Here is a 22,387-nt window from a genome sequence, read left to right on the forward strand (position 1 = left end):
TCTGATGCCATTATGGGAAATCTTATATAGGGCAGACACCTCACATTGTGCAAGAACACTGCGTTCAACAGCGCTGACAAAAATGCCACCCAGTAAATTAGTGGTAGCAGAGCACTGCCTGAATACAGGGCACCACACGTTTCCCAAGAGGACTGAAATTTTATCCTCAGCATCATCACTCTAGGATTGTGTTTTTAAGAATGAGGCATGTATCCATACGATGGGCAATCTTACCAACAGGAATATGGAATTTTGATTAAGCACTGCCCAGAATCCAGCACTGACTGCCATGAAATTAAAACAGTAGAAACCAGATCCTCCGATGTATGACCTGATGCAGCACCTTGCAGAGAGTTAATTCAGCTTTTAACCACACGAGTGTCCAGAAGTGCAGTCATTGCCCACAACACATAAGCAGAAGGCTACTATGAATGGAATTTCCATCCAACTGGGAGTGCCTGTCCACACATTCGTACTCCTGCTTCTAGCCTGACAAATTTCAATTCTGCTGTGCGAATATCACCAGCCACATCTTGCAGCAGTGATGACAGGACCCACCACTACCTGAAGATGATGAACAGTTGTGTTGGTGAAATATTGTGAGGCTTGCACAAAATTATTCAGTGGCAAATCTGAGAAGATTTGTATACTTTATTTTTCTGTGACGGAGGTAATGTGCAGCAAAATGTGATAACTTTCTGCATTTGCCTTTTTGTACATTTCAAAATACCCCAAAAATTGGTGAGAAACACTGAACATATGACGTAACCAGATGACATACCCCACAGCATGTGCAGCAGTTGGGGTTGAGTGTAAAGGAATGATTGAACAGTGCAATACTTTCATTTGAGCAAACAGAGCAAATTTCGAAAACATTTTGTAAATATGATCTGTTGTAAATGTAGATGTTACAAAATTATTGTCCCTGCTGTAATCAAGCAAAAGCAGTTCTGATTTTGTGTTTCTTGCTTCTGTCCCTTCTCTTTTTGTTTACAGACATTAGTTAGTAAAGAAAACATAGGTCATTTAATGGCGATGATGCTATTCTGAAGTTAATACTCATCTACTTGTTATGCAATATGGTAGGTTTTCATTGTACTGTACTTTGCAAGAAATCAAGGAAACTGCAAGACCGGTAAATAAAATAATAAACTTCAATATAAATACATAATTGTTTAACACAATGAAAAAATACTGCCTGCCAGATGCAAGACTCAAATCCTGAACACCATCACTATAGTCGCACACGTGTGTCCGTAGCCACAATGATATGAATACTTGACTTGGGTTGGGATGATCAAGTGTGACAGACCGAGAGGCTCAACCACTGCAAGCATGGCAAGGTACATCATCTGGTGACATTTGTCATTCGCTTTTGACACATTTCCCAACATTTGTATCGTATCCAACATTTGTGATCCCATGTGTCTTGTATTAAATTACTTGTCTCAGGGTCATCTACAGTGCTTTGGAGGTTTTTAAATGTTAATACGCATCACCCTGTCTGTGTGTGTGTGTGTGTGTGTTTATATATACGAAACAAATACTAACAAAGAGATAGAGGGCCTGGCCAGTACTTACCTCAGCTCAGTACAGCCGATAGATACTCAAAACAGAACAGAAAATTGACGTATCCTAGCTTTCGGAACTTCGTTCCTTCATCAGGGAGGAGAGAGGGGAAAAAAGGGGAAGAAGGGAAAGTGGATTCAGTTATTCACAACCCAGGTTATGAAGCAACAGGGGAAAGGTAAACAGGGAGGGCAGCAAAGATGGAGGCATGGATGTCAGAGGGAAGCCAAAGATATTCTACTGTAATTACTGTGCCAGCTTCAAACCAAGGAGGATGAATACAGAAGTAAAGAGGTACATAGTATAAAGATAAACGCAACTATGTAGGATGAAAAGATGCATGAATGGCTAAAGAGGAAAGGGAAAGAGGAGAAGACTAAAGAGTAAATGGGAGTGAGGTTGGTTAACGTAGGTTCAGTCCAGGGGGATGGCGGGATGAAAGGATGTGTTGGAGTGCAAGTTCCCATCTCCGCAGTTCCGAGGTACTGGTGTTGGGCGGGAGAAGCCAAATGGCACATATGGTGTAGCAGGTTCCTAGGTCCCTAGAATTATGCTGGAGAGCATGCTCCGCTACTGGGTATTGGACATCTCCTAGGCGGACAGTTCGTCTGTGCCCATTCATGCGCTCAGCCAGTTTAGTTGTCGTCATACCAATGAAAAAGGCTGTGCAGTGCAGGCATGTCAGTTGATAAATGTCGTGTTGTCTCACATGTGGCCCTGCCTTGAGTTGTGTATGTTTTACCAGTAGCGGGGCTGGAGTAGTTGGTTGTGGGGGGATGCATGGGGCAGGTTTTGCATCGTGGTCAGTTACAGGGGTAGGAACCGCTGGGTAGAGAAGGTGGTCTGGGAATATTGTAGGGTTTGACAAGGATGTTACGGAGGTTACGGGGTCGGCAAAAGGCAACTCTGGGTGGTGTGGGGAGAATATTGTCAAGGGATGATCTCATTTCAGGGCTTGACTTGAGAAATTCATATCCGTGGCGGAGTAATTAGTTGATGTATTCGAGGCCAGGATAATATTGGGTGACAAGGGGGATGCTTCTGTGTGGTCTGGGGGTAGTAACATTGTTGTTGGGTGGGGAGGAATGTATTGCTTGGGAGATCTGTTTGTGGACAAGGTCTGCAGGATAGTAGTGGGAGGGGAAAGCACTGATATATAATATAATACAGGGAAACATTCCAAATGGGAAAAATATATCTAAAAACAAAGATGATGTAACTTACCAAACGAAAGCGTTGGTATGTTGATAGATACACAAACAAACACACACACAAAATTCAAGCTTTCGCAACCCACAGTTGCTTCATCAGGAAAGAGGGAAGGAGAGGGAAAGACGAAAGGATGTGGGTTTTAAGGGAGAGGGTAAGGAGTCATTCCAATCCTGGGAGTGGAAGGATTTACCTTAGGGGGGAAAAAGGACAGGTATACACTCGCACACACACACACACACACACACACACACACACACGCACACACACACACATATATCCATCCGCACATATAAAGACACAAGCAGGGTATATGTGCGGATGGATATGTGTGTGTGTGTGTGTGTGTGTGTGTGTGTGTGTGTGTGTGTGTGTGTGTGGCATACTGATCTGAACTATGCAGCCTTCAAATGGAAGTTTTTTTGATCACTCCTTATTTTGCTCCCTGCCACCTTGGCAATATGTACCGCAAATCATCAGACAGACGACCTTCCTGCATGCTTCGAGCATCCCCTGGTGCTGTTCCAAACCAATGCTAATCTTTGTAAGTGTGACGAGCAGTGTGCAGATTGCATGTTTGTATCCCACAAAGAGGTGACAGTTCCCAGTGGCATGAATGGTTACTGTTTATTGACTGTCACTGAGTTGGTGAGTCATTTGCTACATTGTGGCCCACCTGTTCGCTGCTAAAGCCATGCTAGTCAGTGGTAACCCCTGTCAATGATATCCTGTTGCCCATAGCAGTTCACTCTGCTGACTGTGGTAGTATTTTCCTTGAATAAATCTGCTTACAGTACACCTTTGACACTGTGGTACAAGAAAGCCCAATGACTACACACCCTTATAGAATAAGTGTCTCGAGCCATGGGTACCCACGATATGGCAGTGATAAAATCACCCTGTGATCAACTGTCACACTGCAGCTGTAAGCTGCACCTCCTTTTTCAGAATACTCAGGTTTATTAATTTGAAGTAAATCAGATCTTTTGAAGGAAGATTTAACAAAAAGAGCACATCCAGGAAAGGATGAAACCATGTCTAATTAACTGGAACACAAAATGAATAATTAGTGGTGACAAAGATCCTCTGCAATAAAAAATAATGTCCACTGACTTCATGTATTAGTCTTCAAGTGACAGAATATATGTAACTGTGTCCTTCTTTAAATATTTACATATTAAACAATGGAAATTCCAGGTAGGAATATCAACAGTGCAGGGAAAGATAGATCACTATTTACCGTAAAGAAAACAAAGTTGCACACAGGCACAACACACAAGCAAGCCTACCGCGCGCGCACGCATGCACCCACACACACACAGAGAAAAAAAAAAAACTGCCAAGTCCAGCAGCTAGGGGCAAGCTGCTGGAGTTGACAGTCATATGTGTGTGACATGTGCTTGCCTGTGTGTATGAATGTGTGTGTTTCTGTGTATCTCTTTTGCTGATGAAGGCTGTGGCCGAAAGCTTTATGTAAGTGCCTCTTTAATTGTGCTTGTCTGCAATGTAACATGTCTCCTTTACAGTAAGCACTATGTTTTCCTATATTTTTCATTTACACAGATGTAATTAACAAATCAGAGTCTATTTATTCCAGAGAAGTGACAGTTTGTTCATGACAGTTCAGCACAAATCTGATTTTTTATATACAGCAAGACTACCTATAAATTATTCTGTGTGCCAGTGTTCATGCTGACTATAGGGATTCACACTGATCATGTGTAATTTGACATCTGGTCCTGTAAACTTACTTCTGCTCAATGTGAAAAATTCTCCAATCCACGTTTTGTAATTAACCTTAACATATCAAATAATGCACCCTTCAATATAACTGCTTATTGTCCACTTCCCATCACTCTATTCCCACTGTCAACCCAGCTGACCTCTACTTCTAATCCAAAAACCATGGTTGACTCAATGTTTGCTATTGCAAGCTATTGCTATTGCAACACATAAGTGCCAGAGGCACCAGTAATGATATATAATTAAAAATACTAGAAAGTAAGGCTCACCGGTTAGTTCATGCTAAGACAAACACTACAAGTGTCTAAGACACTGCGCTCTCACACAACAAGTACGAGGTCTGAATACATTCCAGTTACGATACACTAAACTATTTCATTCACGTTGGAAATATACATACTCTCTCCCCAATAAACAGAATAGTTATAACTCAATTGTTCACAAGTGTATATTATGACTCTTGCCACAGCTATGCAGTCAGTATGCCACAGGTGTGCCATAGAAAGGGATCAGGTTCAATTCCTTGTAGAGCTGGGAAATTCTGCTCGGTGGACAGACTGGAATAGGGTACACTCTGCTTGTAGTTCCAGCTGAGGAGCTACTCAAGTGAGAAGTAGTGTCTTCAACTTCTGGAAGTTGATAACAGCCTGGAGAGTTGTGTACTGATCCCCTAACTCTCCATAGATATATAGTAGAGGACATCTCTCGAAGAGCATTGCGTGGTCTTCTGGGCCCAATGCAGAGTTCCTTTATCAATGTATATTGTATATCACCACTTGTACACACTCATCAGCACAGTACCATTTTGTCTCTTCACGTGGCAAATTTTTATTCCCTTGTTTCCAGACCAACATTTTTCCTCTTCTTCTTCTTCTTCTTTTTTTTTTCTTACTATCATTTCTTGTACCACACATATTCCACACGGTTTATGCTCACTCCTTCAATGATACTGCCCATCCTTCTCTAGTGTGCGAGTTGTCCCTGCTTTCCTGCGTGTTTGTTGGTTTAAACACCCTTGTTTCAAAAGAGAGTGACAGCTTAGATACAGTCTTGTCAACATTTTGTATTTTTATTTAGCAATTATTGTTTGAGCCTTATAGGCGAATGTCACAAGATATTGTCAACCACTGCATTCACTAGATTGGAATGGGGTTCATGGTAACTTATCAATTCATTTTTTAAGTTGCTGTTATCTTTTTCATCCTATCTTGGACTAGCTTTTCCATACTCCCACTCTATTGTACGTAGCCAAACAGTTATCTGCCCTTGCAAACTTGCTCCTTTACTACCAAGTTAACTAATACTGGGCAGCCTAACAGAAGTTCCAATATCCAGTCTTTCACCACAATTCACTTACACACACTTTTCACTCACTGATTTTCTTTTTTCAATGTCATAAATATTTTGCTTTCACAGACTGCTGTGCTTTGAACATAAAATTGTAGGAACATCTGCCTCACATATCAGTTTCTTTTTTTTAATTATTTATTAAAGAATATGTTCCTTGCTTATTCCTATCTGCTTCTGATACATTTCCATTCTCACTTTTATTTTGTTTTGATCCATTTCTTTTTTCTTTGATAGACAAGTCAAACAACAATGGCAATATGTTGCAGCCCCCTGTGTTCCACCCTACTTACTATGAACTTACTTTTCTTAGCTTCCAATTTCATTAGTCATTTGGTTTTTAAGATACTTAAATTAGTTGTTTGACCTTGTATTTTTATATCTTATTTTACCTTGGGTTGATAAAGGATTTCTGGTATGCTCACAAAGAGAGAGCTGATTCTTCCCGCCCCCCACCCCCCTTACCTTGTCCTGAAACAAACTTATCACCAAGTATCTTGCAGTATTTTACCTATTATTAATCTCTTAGTCTAGTCATCAATTTAAAAGTGTCAGTTGTTGGTCCCATTGTCTAATAATTTGTACATTTATACACATGAAGTTCCAATTTTTATTTGGAACATATAGACTCTGATAATCATGAATCACAGTTCAAATGGCTCTGGGCACTATGGGACTTAACATCTGAGCCAAGGCAGGATTCAAACCTGCGACCGTAGCAGTCGCGCGGTTCTGGACTGAAGTGCCTAGAACCGCTCGGCAACGGTGGCTGGCAAATCATAGTTACAATCACATGGACAGAAATACTGTGTTAACTTTATTAAAACCTAGGGACATAGCTAAAAATGTCTTTACATAATTTCCAGTTCTGATTACTTTCCTTTAATTTAATCTCACAAATAGGTTAGTGTAACATGATGTTGACAGAGGCAAATTATATATACTCACAAATTATTTAGCTAGAGGTATCTGGTTTGTATGTCTGGGAGGGAGGAGGGTGCAAGCTGAAAACTTCAAGAAAAGATAACTCATTTCATACCTGCTGGATTTAACTGCAGTTTATCTCTTCCATATACCAACCACATACCTAATGTGCATGGCAAACAGTTTGAAAGTATTATTCTATACTCAGCATTTGGAACTATCAGTTCCTTCATGAGAGAGGAAAGAGGGATAAGTTCCTGAAGGTCTGAAAGGTCACTCGGACTCCACGACTAATGTGAGGACAAGAGGAACGAATGTGTCTATAAGAAGTTTTGGAATTTCACCTCCTGAAGGTAAAATACTGATCAGTCTGTCAGTCTTCTAGTAATTTTATGGTTTCCTCGCATGAATTTTCACTTGGACATGATTATTCTATGTTTCATCACTCACCTGAGAGATATCTCTGAATTCCCAAAGAGACACACCTCCAAATTGCCATCAGCTGTTAGCCGTAAATGGTTGCATGTGCCACAGAAGTGTTCACTCATTGAGGTAATAAATCCTACGCATCCCTTGTAGCCCGGGACATGGTATGCCTGCAAAAAGAAATTGTAAGAAAATAGCTACTGCTGTTGTGAAAATACAATAAATGTGTTGCTCACCAAGTGGAGGAAGGAGAAAACGTGCATTAAGGGGAGTTTGAACACCCTATCCTGACAATGTTAAATTTAGTGACTTAACTTCCCCGTATTTCAGGAACAACTGTAGCCATTGACAAGAAACTTTTACAGGACATTAAACTATATGTTCTGAGTCTTACAATAATTGCATTTCAGCCACTGCTTTTGGAAATACAATTTTTTAATTACACAGTTAAAATTTTGTGTACTTTTTTGTATGTTATTCTAAATCATTTTATTTATACATAACATTATGTTCTTCTTTTAGTTCAGAAGACTCAGGATACGTATGTTATTACTCCCTGAAAATTTGAATTCGCTACTCGAAGTAGTTTCTGAGATTTAGGGAAAAGTGCAAGAGAAAATGTAAATTTTCAGGAAGAGTTTTTAAAGTTTTAATAGACTGTAACTCAATATATGCTTAACATTTTATTTTTAGTCACTCAGAAGCACCCTGCTCCATACTGTATATCATCCTCTTGATCTTTTTTAAGTTTTTTCTTGTTTTCTTCTTTCTGGACTCCGTAGTGGCCAACTGTGCTGCATACTCTGCTTTACCAGTGCAAACCTTGTCCATCCATTCAAATTCTCTGATGCAGTTTGCTCCAGAATTAATTCCCATATGTTGTAGCACTTTCACGCTACCAATGTTGCCATCATTAAAAGCAATAACAGCATGACTGACCCCACTTTAGTGTCTTCATTACAAGAAAATCATTTTTTGGTCTACATCTACATCTACATCCATACTCCTCAAGCCACCTGACGGTGTAGGGTACCTTGAGTACCTCTATTGGTTCTCCCTTCTATTCCAGTCTCGTATTGTTCGTGGAAAGAAGAATTGTCGGTATGCCTCTGTGCGGGCTCTAATCTCTCTCATTTTATCCTCATGGTCTCTTCGCGAGATATACGTAGGAGGGAGCAATATGCTGCTTGACTCCTCGGTGAAGGTATGTTCTCGAAACTTCAACAAAAGCCCGTACCGAGCTACTGAGCATCTCTCCCGCAGAGTCTTCCACTGGAGTTTATCTAACATCTCTGTAATGCTTTCATGATTACTAAATGATCCTATAATGAAGCATGCTGCTCTCTGTTGGATCTTCTCTATCTCTTCTATCAACCCTATCTGATACGGACCCCACACTGCTGAGCAGTATTCAAACAGTGGGCGAACAAGTGTACTGTAACCTAATTCCTTTGTTTTCGGATTGCATTTCCTTAGGATTCTTTCAATGAATCTCAGTCTGACATCTGATTTACCGACGATCAACTTTATATGATCATTCCATTTTAAATCACTACTAATGCATACTCCCAGATAATTTATGGAATTAACTGCTTCCAATTGCTGACCTGCTATATTGTAGCTAAATGATATGGGATCTTTCTTTCTATGTATTCGCAGCACATTACACTTGTCTACATCGAGATTCAATTGCCATTCCCTGCACCATGCATCAATTCGGTGCAGATCATCCTGCATATCAGTACAATTTTCCATTGTTGCAACCTCTCGATATACCACAGCATCATCCGCAAAAAGCCTCAGTGAACTTCCGATGTCATTCACAAGGTCATTTATGTATATTGTGAATAGCAACGGTCTTACGACACTCCCCTGCAGCACACCTGAAATCACTCTTACTTCGGAAGACTTCTCTCCATTGAGAATGACATGCTGCGTTCTGTTAACTAGCAACTCTTCAATCCAATCACATAATTGGTCTGATAGTCCATATGCTCTTACTTTGTTCATTAAATGATTGCGGGGAACTGTATCGAACGCCTTGCGGAAGTCAAGAAACACAGCATCTACGTGGGAACCCGTGTCTATGGCCCTCTGAGTCTCGTGGACGAATAACGCGAGCTGGGTTTCACACGATCATCTTTTTCGAAACCCATGCTGATTCCTACAGAGTAGATTTCTAGTTTACAGAAAAGTCATAATACTCGAACATAATACATGTTCTAAAATTCTGCTACTGATCGACGTTAGAGATATAGGTCTATAGTTCTGCACATCTGTTTGACGTCCCTTCTTGAAAACAGGGATGACCTGTGCCCTTTTCCAATTCTTTGGAACGCTACGCTCTTGTAGAGACCTACGGTACACTGCTGCAAGAATGGGGGCAAGTTCCTTCACATACTCTGTGTAAAATTGAACTGGTATCCCATCAGGTCCAGCGGCCTTTCCTCTTTTGAGTGATTTTAATTGTTTATCTATCCCTCGGTCATCTATTTCAATATCTACCATTTTGTCATCTGTGTGACAATCTAGAGAAGGAACTACAGTGCAGTCTTCCTCTGTGAAACAGCTTTGGAAAAAGACATTTAGTATTTCGGCCTTTAGTCCATCATCCTCTGTTTCAGTACCTTTTTGGTCACAGAGTGTCTGGACATTTTGTTTTGATCCACCTACCGCTTTGACATAAGAGCAAAATTTCTTAGGATTTTCTGCCAAGTCAGTACATAGAACTTTACTTTCGAATTCATTTAACGCCTCTCGCATGGCCCTCCTCACATTACATTTCGCTTCGCGTAATTTTTGTTTGTCTGCAAGGTGTTGGCTATGTTTATGTTTGCTGTGAAGTTCCCTTTGCTTCCGCAGCAGTTTTCTAACTCGGTTGTTGTACCACGCTGGCTTCTTTCCATCTCTTACGATCTTACTTGGCACATACTCATCTAACGCATATTGTACGATGGTTTTGAACTTTGTCCACTGATCCTCTACACCATCTGTACTTAAAACAAAACTTTTGTGTTGAGCCATCAGGTACTCTGAAATCTGATTTTTGTCACTTTTGCTAACCAGAAAAATCTTCGTACCTTTTTTAATATTTCTATTTACGGCTGAAATCATCGATGCAGTAACTGCTTTATGATCACTGATTCCCTGTTCTGCATTAACTGTTTCAAATAGTTCGGGTCTGTTTGTCACTAGAAGGTCTAATATGTTATCGCCACGAGTCGGTTCTCTGTTTAACTGCTCAAGGTAGTTTTCAGATAAAGCTCTTAAAAAATTTCACTGGATTCTTTGTCCCTGCCACCCGTTATGAAAGTTTGAGTCTCCCAGTCTATATCCGGCAAATTAAAATTTCCACCCAGAACTATAACATGTTGGGAAAATCTACTCAAAATATTTTCCAAATTATCCTTCAGGTGCTCAGCCACAACAGCTGCTGAGCCAGGGGGCCTATAGAGACATCCAATTACCATGTCTGAGCCTGCTTTAACCGTGACCTTCACCCAAATTATTTCACATTTTGAATCTCCGTCAATTTCCTTCGATACTATTGCACTTCTTATCACTTTAAACATGCCTCCCCCTTCACTGTCCAGCCTGTCTCTCCGGTATACATTCCAATCTGAGTTTAGAATTTCATACTGTTTACATCTGGTTTCAGCCAACTTTCTGTCCCTAGTACTATGTGGGCATTGTGACCACTTATTAATGAGAGCAGTTCTGGGACCTTTCTATAGATGCTCCTGCAGTTTACTATTAGCACATTAGTATTGTTATTCCCTGTTGCATTTTGTCTACTCCTACCTTGCCGCATCTCAGGAGGTGTCTTGTCGGGCCTAGGGAGGAAATTCTCTAACCTAAAAACCCACATGTGCACTCCACATATACTCTGCTACCCTTGTAGCCGCTTCCTGCATGTAGTGCACGCGTGACCTATTCAGGGGGACCCTACATTTTGCCACCCGATAGCGGAGGTCGAGAAATTTGCACCCCAGATCTCCGCAGAATCGTCTGAGTCCCTGGTTCAAGCCTTCCACTCGGCTCCAAACCAGAGGACCACCACTATTGGTTCTGGGAATGATACTACAAATAGCTAGCTCAGATTCCACCCCGCGAGGCTTTCCGCCTTCAACAACTCCGCTAACCGCCTGTACGAACTGAGGATGACCTCTGAACCCAGACGGCAGGAGTCATTGGTGCCGACATGAGCAACAATTTGCAGTCGGGTGCACCCAGTGCTCTGTATCACTGCTGGCACGGCCTCCTCCACATCTCAGATGAGACCCCCGGCAAGCAGACAGAGTGAACACTGTCCTTCTTCCCCGACCTTTTCACTATTTCCCTAAGGGGCTCCATCACCCGCCTAACGTTGGAGCTCCCAATAACTAATAAACCCCTCCCCCCATGTGCCTGCTCGGACCTTGCTGAAGGAGTGGCCACATGTCCACTCACAGGCAGAACGGGCGATGCCACACGGCCAGCCTCCACACTGACCCTCCGCCTCGTGCGCCGCGAACGCCGCTGAACCCGCCACTCCCCTGGGGAAGAGGGTGGCCCAATCGCGCCTGGTACCCGCAAAGATGTGTCGACAGCAGGGTCAGTGGGTGAAGCTTGTAACACCTGGGGTGTACCATGCAACGCACCAGACTCACCACTGCTTGAAGACGGCTAACCGCGGCCATCAACACGTTCAGCTGTTCGCGAACAGTGGCCAGCTCCTCCTGTGTCCGTACACAGCAGTCTCACATCCTATCCGTCCTAAGAAATCAATTTACTGTAGAGAGTTAATCAACTTATAACTAGACTGCTAATTCACTAAAGGCGGCTGATAGTTGACTAAACTGTGGTTACTAGACACTTCCTGTAGAAAACAATGAAAATAGCACTACCTGTCTCTGGACTGTATTCAAAACAAACACTAGCACTACTGGCACTATGGCTGACTAAATGGACTCTCTCTGACTGTATTCAAAACAAACACAAAATCTATGGAACACTATTACTAGCACTCGACAATTAAAGCTTCCTAAAAGCAAAAACACACGGAAGAAGAAGTGACAAGTAAGAAAAATAGAGTTAATACTTAAATTAGCGTAGCTCGCTGCACAGCAGATGTGACGCAGACGGCAGTTACGATGACACTGACACTATAAGATTATTGAACGACTCATTGGGATTTTGAGTCTGACAATGCAGACACTTCTTCAATAATTCAGGATTGGCAGGTCTCTGTAAACAGGTTTTATGATATCCACAACTGCTGCTGGGATAGAATGTTTATGGCTGTATGACCTGTTTGAGTACTGGGCATTGCGGTAATTGCACCATGAACCAGATCTAGGAGGGCAAAGATGGTGTACTGGTTTATCATCAGCTGACAGTCTCTGGAAGAAGGTAGCCCATACTGCCTGCTTCATTTTCAACAAATCCTCAGTATTATTTCTAATGGCAATCTCATAATACTGTTGTAGTTCATCAATCATGTTGTCTGTCAGCCTGCTTCATATGGTCTTACCACCTGAAAGTGTCTTGTCTCTCAAACTTTGTTTCAACTTCCTCAATCTGGTACCCATCCTCTTCTGGGCATGACCAACACATTCCATTTCTGTGACAAGCTTCTCACCATAAGGCTGAGTGGCTACTACACTGTTATATGCATTTGAGTCTGCATAACTTAAGAACTTAGTGTAACACACTCCCCTTTAGTTTACAGATCGATTATAAATTTCAACAGCTGCACGGGCCTCCGTACGACTAGTTGTCCTTCATAATTTCTGTCACAAATATGCCCTTCTTCATTCCCTGATTTATACTTATAACAATGTTTGGTTAAAATCTGGAAATCTATTAGCTTTCCAGTATCCACACTGGTCACTGTAGCAACAGAATTCTTAGAACTGCAGCTGCGCTTCTACCAAGTGCCCCAAAAGCTACTGATATGTCAATCATACCATCGTTTATTTCAGCAGCTTCATTTGCAGCACCCTTAATTGACTCACATGCAGCAGATCTCACAGCAGCTCCAATAAATCCTGCATACTTGTCCATTTTACAAAGTGGGCGTGGCATATACATCACGACACACATTGTTTCTGCTGCAGTGTGTCCTTTGCCAATAGCTCTCAATCCATAAAACCACCTAATATTTATTTTAAAATAATTATCTTTACACTTATCAGAACTCCAAAATGAATGAGTATATTTACAAGTGGCAGAATTAATGATAAGTTTCCTGGCTAGTCCATTTGATACCTCAATGTCTTCATGTAAACTAACTGGCCCTCCACATACATACAGCACACACATTCACATAACACCCCTGTTAGGATGTGTAAATGTAGCAGAATATAACCTAACCTACCGTTTACATGAGTTTTGTTTTGAGATAACTGTGTTATCACTATGTTTTATTTTAATCTTCGAAGCACTAATGGGTGTTTCTCTAGATACTCATGAGTTTGCCAGTATTTCATTGTCTGTAACTTCACACACCACATGCTGAACACAATGTTTCTCTTTATTCAAAAATTTATTACCATGAAACCCACATTTCTTAAAAACACTTCATTTTGGAGTCATACTTTTTGAGAGATTTACCAGTCTATTCGTCACTTTTCCTCGGAAAAACGTTAGCACTTTGATATACAAAGCATGTTTATACTATGAAAAGATACGATACTATTTTTGACTGTGCTACCAATACAAACACATAATTTCACCTTTATAACACAGCAATCCACAGCTTTCTACAGGGTGGTCCATTGATAGTGACCGGGCCAAATATCTCACGAAATAAGCATCAAATGAAAAAACTACAAAGAACGAAATTCGTCTAGCTTGAAGGAAGAAACCAGATAGCGCTATGGTTGGTCTGCTAGATAGCGCTGCCATAGGTCAAACTCATATCAACTGCATTTTTTAAAAATAGGAACCCCCATTTTTTATTAGATATTCATGTAGTACGTAAAGAAATATGAATGTTTTAGCTGGACCACTTTTTTTGCTTTGTGATAGATGGGGCTGTAATAGTCAAAAATGGTTCAAATGGCTCTGAGCACTATGGGACTTAACTTCTGAGGTCATCAGTCCCCTAGAACTTAGAACTACTTAAACCTAACTAACCTAAGGACATCACACACATCCATGCCCGAGGCAGGATTCGAACCTGCGACCGTAGCGGTCGCGCGTTTCCAGACTGTAGCGCCTAGCATCGCTCGGCCACTCTGGCCAGCTGCTGTAATAGTCACAAACATATAAGTATGTGGTATCACATAACATTCCGCCAGTGCGGACGGTATTTGCTTCGTGATACATTACCCGTGTTAAAATGTACCGTTTACCAATTGCGGAAATGGTTGATATCGTGTTGATGTATGGCTATTGTGATCAAAATGCCCAAGGGGCATGTGCTATGTATGCTGCTCGGTATCCTGGACGACATCATCGAAGTGTCCGGACCATTTGCTGGATAGTTACATTATTTAAGGAAACAGGAAGTGTCCAGCCACATGTGAAACATCAACCACGACCTGCAACAAATGATGATGCCCTAGTAGGTGTTTTAGCTGCTGGGGCAGCTAATCCACACATCAGTAGCAGACCAATTGCGCGAGAATTGGGAATCTCAAAAACGACGGTGTTGAGAATGCTACATCAACATCAATTGCACCCGTACCATATTTCTATGCACCAGGAACTGCATGGCGATGACTTTGGATGTCATGTACAGTTCTGCCACTGGGCATAAGAGAAATTACGGGACGATGAAAGATTTTTTGCATGCGTTCTATTTAGCAATGAAGCATCATTCACCAACAGCGGTAACCTAAACCACCATAATATTCACTATTGGGCAACGGAAAATCTACGATGGCAGTGACAAGTGGAACAGCAGCGACCTTGGCAGGTTAATGTATGGTGTGGCATTAAGGGAGGAAGGATAATTGGCCCCCATTTTATCGATGGAAATTTAAATGGTGCAATGTATGCTGATTTCCTGCGTAATGTTCTACCAATGTTACTACTAGATGTTTCACTGCATGACAGAATGGCGATGTACCTCCAAAATGATGGATGTCCAGCACATAGTTTGTGTGCGGTTGAAGCAGTATTGAATAGCATATTTCATGACAGGTGGATTGGTCGTCAAAGCACCATACCATGGCCCGCACGTTCACCGGATCTGACGTCCCCGGATTTCTTTCTGTGGGGAAAGTTGAAGGATATTTGCTATCGTGATCCACCGACAATGCCTGACAACATGCGACAGTGCATTGTCAATGCATGTGCGAACATTACGGAAGGCGAACTACTCACTGTTGAGAGGAATGTTGTTACACGTATTGCTAAAGGCATTGAGGTTGACAGACATCACTTTGAGCATTTATTGCATTAATGTGGTATTCACAGGTAATCACGCCATAACAACATGCATTCTCGGAAATGATAAGTTCACAAAGGTACATGTATCACATTGGAACAACCGAAATAAAATGTTCAAATGTACCTACGTTCTGTATTTTAATTTAAAAAACCTACCTGTTACCAACTGTTCGTCTAAAATTATGAGCCATATGTTTGTGACTATTACAGCGCCATCTATCACAAAACGAAAAAAGTGGTCCAACTAAAACATTCATATTTCTTTACGTTGTTGTTGTTGTGGTCTTCAGTCCTGAGACTGGTTTGATGCAGCTCTCCATGCTACTCTATCCTGTGCAAGCTTTTTCATCTCCCAGTACCTACTGCAACCTACATCCTTCTGAATCTGCTTAGTGTATTCATCTCTTGGTCTCCCTCTATGATTTTTACCCTCCACGCTGCCCTCCAACACTAAATTGGTGATCCCTTGATGCCTCAGAACATGTCCTACCAACCGATCCCTTCTTCTGGTCAAGTTGTGCCACAAACTTCTTTTCTCCCCAATCCTATTCAATAATTCCTCATTAGTTATGTGATCTACCCATCTAATCTTCTGCATTCTTCTGTAGCACCACATTTTGAAAGCTTCTATTCTCTTCTTGTCCAAACTATTTATCGTCCATGTTTCACTTCCATACATGGCTACACTCCATACGAATACTTTCAGAAATGACTTCCTGACACTTAAATCAATACTGGATGTTAACAAATTTCTCTTCTTCAGAAACGCTTTCCTTGCCATTGCCAGCCTACATTTTATATCCTCTCTACTTTGACCATCATCAGTTATTTTGCTCCCAAATAGCAAAACTCCTTTACTACTTTAAGTGCCTCATTTCCTAATCTAATTCCCTCAGCATCACCCGACTTAATTAGACTACATTCCATTATCCTTGTTTTGCTTTTGTTGATGTTCATCTTATATCCTCCTTTCAAGACACTGTCCATTCCATTCAACTGCTCTTCCAAGTCCTTAGCTGTCTCTGACAGAATTACAATGTCATCGACGAACCTCAAAGTTTTTATTTCTTCTCCATGAATTTTAATACCTACTCCGAATTTTTCTTTTGTTTCCTTTACTGCTTGCTCAATATACAGATTGAACAACATCGGGGAGAGGCTACAACCCTGTCTTACTCCCTTCCCAACCACTGCTTCCCTTTCATGTCCCTCGACTCTTATAACTGCTATCTGGTTTCTGTACAAATTGTAAATAGCCTTTCGCTCCCTGTATTTTACCCTTGCCACCTTTAGAATTTGAAAGAAAGTATTCCAGTCAACATTGTCAAAAGCTTTCTCTAAGTCTACAAATGCTAGAAATGTAGGTTTGCCTTTTCTTAATCTTTCTTCTAAGATATTATGTATTACATGAATTCATAATAGAAAATGGGGTTCCTATTTTAAAAAACACAGTTGATATCAGTTTGAGCTATGGCAGTGCCTTATAGCAGGCCAACCATTGCGCCAGCTGGTTTCCCCCTTCGAGCTAGACAAATTTCGTTCTTTGTAGTTTTTTCGTTTGACACTTATTTCGTGAGAAATTTGGCCTGGTCACGATCAATGGTCTACCCTGTATATAAAAAATTACCGATTTTATTAGGTCTTGAAGTAATGCATGTAAAAATTTTAACATTTTCAACTGGTGTAGATTATATTTTAGAAAATAAAATAAAATACTTCCCACGCAAGTTTATAAGTAATATACATATCATTTTATTTGGAAAATTGCAAATTTTATAATCAGATAAAAACCCAAAAAAGTGAAAAAGAGTGTTTTCCCCTTCTAACTCCCCTTAAAGTTATGGAAATGTGCAAGCTTTCGGAGCCAGTGGCTTCTTCTTCTGGCAGAAACAATGAAGGGGAAGGAAAAGGGAAGAAAGAAAAGGCTTGTCAAGGTTTAGGAAATGGGGAGAGTTGCAGAAAAGCTGCAGAGAAACCCAGGCCAGGACAGACTTACTGAATGGGATGAGAAATATGTAACTAAACCAGTCCATCTCTCATACCACCAGCAGATGTGAAGTATTCTTGTGATTGGTAGTAAGTCATAAACATTAAATTATTTTCAATGTATGTTCATATGTAATACTGCATGTACCTTTGAGGTATCATTGGGCCCATTGGGAAGAGGATCAAAATTAGGCCACTGCTTTCTAATTATTTGGAGCATTTCATTAAATGAGACCATCTTCCCATCATTCCATTTGTTGCCGCTGAAAGGCATGTACTCAATAAATCTTACATCAACATTTTTCTCTTTTGTTAACTCCACAAAACTGCACACTTCATCTTCATTAAAACCTCGCATTACAACACAATTTATCTGTGGAAGAAAGACACCATTAAAAACTTGGTATCAGATAAAGCATGGTTTAAACAGAGTTTGAAAGACTTTTTGATAGGCAACTCATCCTACTCTATAGATGAATATCTTAACAGTGGCTGTTAGGCCAGCTTAAATAAGAATGTCTGTTAGATTTCAGTTCTGAGAGCACTTTGTCATAACAGTCAAGATTATGTACTTTTTGTTTGATAAATTTATTAATAGTGCATAACAATATTTCAGTCTGACAGCGTATCAATTCTGAAAAAAAAGCTGTTCCAGTTTGTATTGTATTCACCTAGTTTGACAATCTCCTGACAAATGATCAGGGTATTCAAATGTTTTATATTTTTTATGTTATACTTTCTGGCATGTTACTCACCCATGAGAATCATCTCATGTTTTGGGTCTTGGAACAAAAGCTGAATCTAATCTAATCTAACCTACAAAATAATGGTTCTACAAGTCTGTTGTTATATTTGTATACCTCACTGATTCTGTTAAATTAATCTTTTTCTCTCCTTTTGAAGAATGTCTGAATTTATCTTAGCATGCCAAGCTGTTAACCTTCTTAACAATTTACAAAAATTAAACTACATACATCTCCAATCTTTTTCCCCACTCCAACGCACACATCTTTTGCTAAAGGTATTATTTTAACTATTACATTAAATTAAGAAGCTTTCTTGAAACTGTGCTGCCATTTGTGAAACAAAGTTAAAAGTGTTCTCAAGATAAAAGGTCTTCACAAAAGGAGCATTTAGTATCTGTGCAGGTGGTTAACGCTGACAGCCTTCATATAAACAAGCCCAAATGGTAGAACATCCTGCTTTACACATACATGCAATGGCAGAAAAAAGGAAAAGAGCACACCTTTCATTCAAGCATTGAATATATAAACTGATGAGACAAAACACTATGACCTCCTGTTTGATAATGTGTTTGTCCACTGTTGGAACACAATACAGCAGTGATTTTGTGTGGGACAAGTTCAACAAATTTCAGGTATGTTCCCAGCATTATGTGAGGTATGTTCCCAGCATTATGCAGCACCGCATGTCTAAGCACAGGTCATGTAATTCCCATAAATTGGAGATCAGTGGTTTCTGGGTGCAGAACTGGTATCTGATAGCATCACAGATGTATTCCATCAGATTCAGAAGGGGTGAATTTGATTCTGGCCTCGTGACACTGAAAGTCATATTGTTGAAACATGTCACCTTCATTAGAGACAGGGTGTGGACAGTGCACAATAATGTTCACACAGAACAAAGCTGTTATGGAGCCTTCAGTTACTACCACTGGACCCACAGAAGACCAGGTGAATGTCCTCCATAGCATAATATTGCTCCCACTGGCCTAAGTCTGTAGCAAAGTGCACCTTTCAAGCACCAATTCACTCTGTTGACGGTGTATGTGCACAAAACCGTCAAGCAGGTGTAATGCGAAACACGAATGATTCAACCAGATGACACATTTCTATTGATTCACTGCCCAATCTCAATGCTCCTGAGCCACAGAAATTGTAATTCAGCAGTGTTGTCAACATGGGAACATACGGGGGTTGTCAGCAGCAGAGCCCTATGTTTAACAATGTGCAATGAATGGTGTGCTCTGAAATACTCGTGCTTCCACCAGCACTGTGTCATCAGACGTGCCACAGAAATTAGCTTCCTCAGCCGAATGTCATCTTTTTCAAAGGAACCATCCCAGCATTTGTCTTAAATCCTTTAGGGAAATCAAGGAAAACCCAAATTTTGATGGCCCGATGGGACTCGGGTCCGTTGTCCTCTCGAAGGCAGGTCCACTGTCTGACCACTGTGGTGGCATGACCTAGTCTTAATTAAGCCAGAAAATCCTGGGAAATGCTGACATACTTATTGATTTAAGATATAACAATTTAAAACAATCCTTTCATGAATTTCACTACAATTTTCTGCTCTTTTGAAAAAAAAAATTCTTTTGACTGTTTTGATGTTGTTTATTATGTTTAAATAATGATGGCAGTCTCTATAAAAGGGCAGTTTGACTTTTAAGTTTAGTTATACTGTTTTAAACTACATCCTTCATCTATTTGTCCACCCAGAAGTGCTATAGGATATTACTTGAAGACTATGGTGAGGTGGTGGGGGACAGTCATGTGTTGAGAAGGAGGTGCTGCCAGAAATTAAGTGTGTGAGGTGACGTTATTGACACTGCATACAGGGGAAATAAAAATACTCTATTCCATATTCATTTACAATCTACGTCTGGCCCCCATATGGTTTTACTTTTCTCCAATAAGAAAAAAGAAATTGTCAGTAACTGTCTTTATAAGGTCTTAAAAGGAAACAAACAATAGAAAATCTAGGCTGGAATAATGACCATATTATAAAAAAGATACATTGCTATTCACTGTATACAGGAGATGTTAGGTCACAGACAAGCACAACAAAAAAGACTACTAAACACATAAGCTTTCGATCAGAAAGTCTTCTTCCAAAGTGGACAAAACACACACACACACACACACACACACACACACACACACACATACACACACACACACACACACACTCACACACACACACGACCGTTGTTTCTCCCATGATGCGCAGTTGCTCCCAGTCTGGCCCTAGCAGCCAGAGACAGTGGTCATGTATGTGTGATCTGCATTTGCGCGCATGTGTGTGTGTGTGTGTGTGTGTGTGTGTGTGTGTGTGTGTGTGTGTGTGTGGGAAGGGGGGGGGGGGGGTTGCACCAAAAGCTTACGTGTTTAATAGGTGGTGTATTTTTTTTTTTTTTTCCCCTGCCTGCAACACAACTTCTACACTATACAGTGAGTGCCAATCTATCATTTGATAATACTGTCGTTACCACCTTGCCAAGAGGCATATTGTGGAGTAATCCGAAGGGCTCTACTAATTTGTACAAGAGGGAGGAGAGCACAATCTCAATGTAAGTTTTTAGAAAACTGGTATGTGCATTAATTCTGCAAACCTTTCAGAAAGGACATGGTATGCATTTCATTCAGCAAGATGAGTAATAAACAATATTAGCAATACTGCGTCAAACTTGTTCACTTTCATCTTTGGATTAAACATTCGATTTCAGAGAGTACAGAATTTGGCAGAATCAAATTTTGGGGATATGTGGAACTGGGACAATGGCATATTTTTTACCCATTCAACAAACTAAGCACTGCTGATTGCTACTTTTATTGTGTCTGCTGCTGCAATGCATATATGAAACTGTAAGTGCAGCATCTATGATGGAATAAAATGTTATACAAATGAAACAAACAGGCACAGTGAAATAGAGTAGTATGGCTCATCATTTCGGTCTCACAGATTAGCAGGTGTTGACTTGAAAGATAATACTTAAGAAGTTGAATCCAAAGGAGAGGATGTACCGTATTTACTCAAATCTAAGCCGCACTTTTTTTCCGGTTTTTGTAATCCAAAAAACCACCTGCGGCTTAGATTCGAGTGCAAAGCAAGTGGAAGTTCTGAAAAATGTCGGTAGGTGCTGCCACAACTAACTTCTGCCGTCGAATATATGTAGCGCTACACAGGCATGCTTCGTAGGCACAAAGATAAATACTGGCGCCAAAACCTCTGCGTCAGTAAATAAATTAAAAAAAAAGGTGGAAGACAATTTTCATACATTATCCAACGAAGTAAATACAAATTCCGTATTGTTCATCTTCGAATGTAGCAGAACTTCAATGTATTACGAAAATCCGACTGGCAAGACTGTTTGGGATGTTTGTCAATATGGCCAATTCTACGTTCTGAATTTTTTCCTACCTGTGAGAAGAGATGGTTGCTAATAGGAACCTGATGAAATGTGAATCACATGCAGTATTCTCTTCATCATAAGAGTAATACGAATATAAACATTTTGCCACGTATTCTTTCGTGTTTGCTGCTATCTTATTTAAATCCTGTCTGCCTAATAAACTACGAAACTAGAGTCAGACAACAGCAAACGCGGAAGAATATACGTATCGTGTCATGTTTATATTCGTATTATTCTAATGCCTAATGGTGATACAGTCAGAAATGAAGCATGGCAACTGACTAGATTTTTAAATCTAAGATGACTCTAATTTCTGTGCAGAATTTGATGTACTAAAGAAGCGGCCGCAAAGATTTTCAAATGGAGAAAAATTTTCGCCTAACTCTCGTTCAGAACATGTTCTATCATACGCAGTCTATTATTTGGTTCTTGTTGATCATTATCAAAGAAAGCAGCAGTGTAAGTAACAAGAAATAGTAGTCTCTTGCCATTGTTCCACTAATGAGATGATTTCTCTCTCTCTCTCTCTCTTTTTTTTTTTTTTTTTTTTTTTTTTTTTTTTAATTGTAGGCGGCGGTAGCGTGCACAAAGGCAAGCCATGCCGCGAGCGACGACAGTCCGCAAACACGCACTATCAGAATGCGACAAACA

At 40.5% G+C, this 22,387-nt stretch overlaps 1 protein-coding gene across 1 annotated transcript; it reads right to left on the bottom strand.

The window, feature by feature from the left end:
* Positions 1-5,998: 5,998 nt before the first annotated feature.
* LOC124734383 (molybdenum cofactor biosynthesis protein 1-like) lies at positions 5,999-20,951 on the bottom strand. The gene is made up of 6 exons (XM_047248533.1): positions 20,936-20,951; positions 18,558-18,616; positions 17,732-17,956; positions 7,243-7,388; positions 6,261-6,364; positions 5,999-6,141 (listed from the first exon to the last, which is right to left on the bottom strand). Exons 1-6 carry the CDS (start codon positions 20,949-20,951, stop codon positions 5,999-6,001), a joined length of 693 nt encoding a protein of 230 aa, XP_047104489.1.
* Positions 20,952-22,387: the final 1,436 nt, after the last annotated feature.

The sequence above is a fragment of the Schistocerca piceifrons genome, unplaced genomic scaffold (assembly GCF_021461385.2).
Source record: "Schistocerca piceifrons isolate TAMUIC-IGC-003096 unplaced genomic scaffold, iqSchPice1.1 HiC_scaffold_1438, whole genome shotgun sequence".
NCBI classification, from domain to species: Eukaryota; Metazoa; Arthropoda; class Insecta; order Orthoptera; family Acrididae; genus Schistocerca; species Schistocerca piceifrons.

Coding starts and splice junctions, on each gene's coding strand:
- LOC124734383 (XM_047248533.1), bottom strand. Junction 17,957..18,557: donor TGGGGAAAAAGATTGGAGAT/GTATGTAGTTTA, acceptor TTTCTTCCACAG/ATAAATTGTGTTGTAATGCG. Junction 6,365..7,242: donor AATTCAGAGATATCTCTCAG/GTGAGTGATGAA, acceptor AAATACTGCAAG/ATACTTGGTGATAAGTTTGT.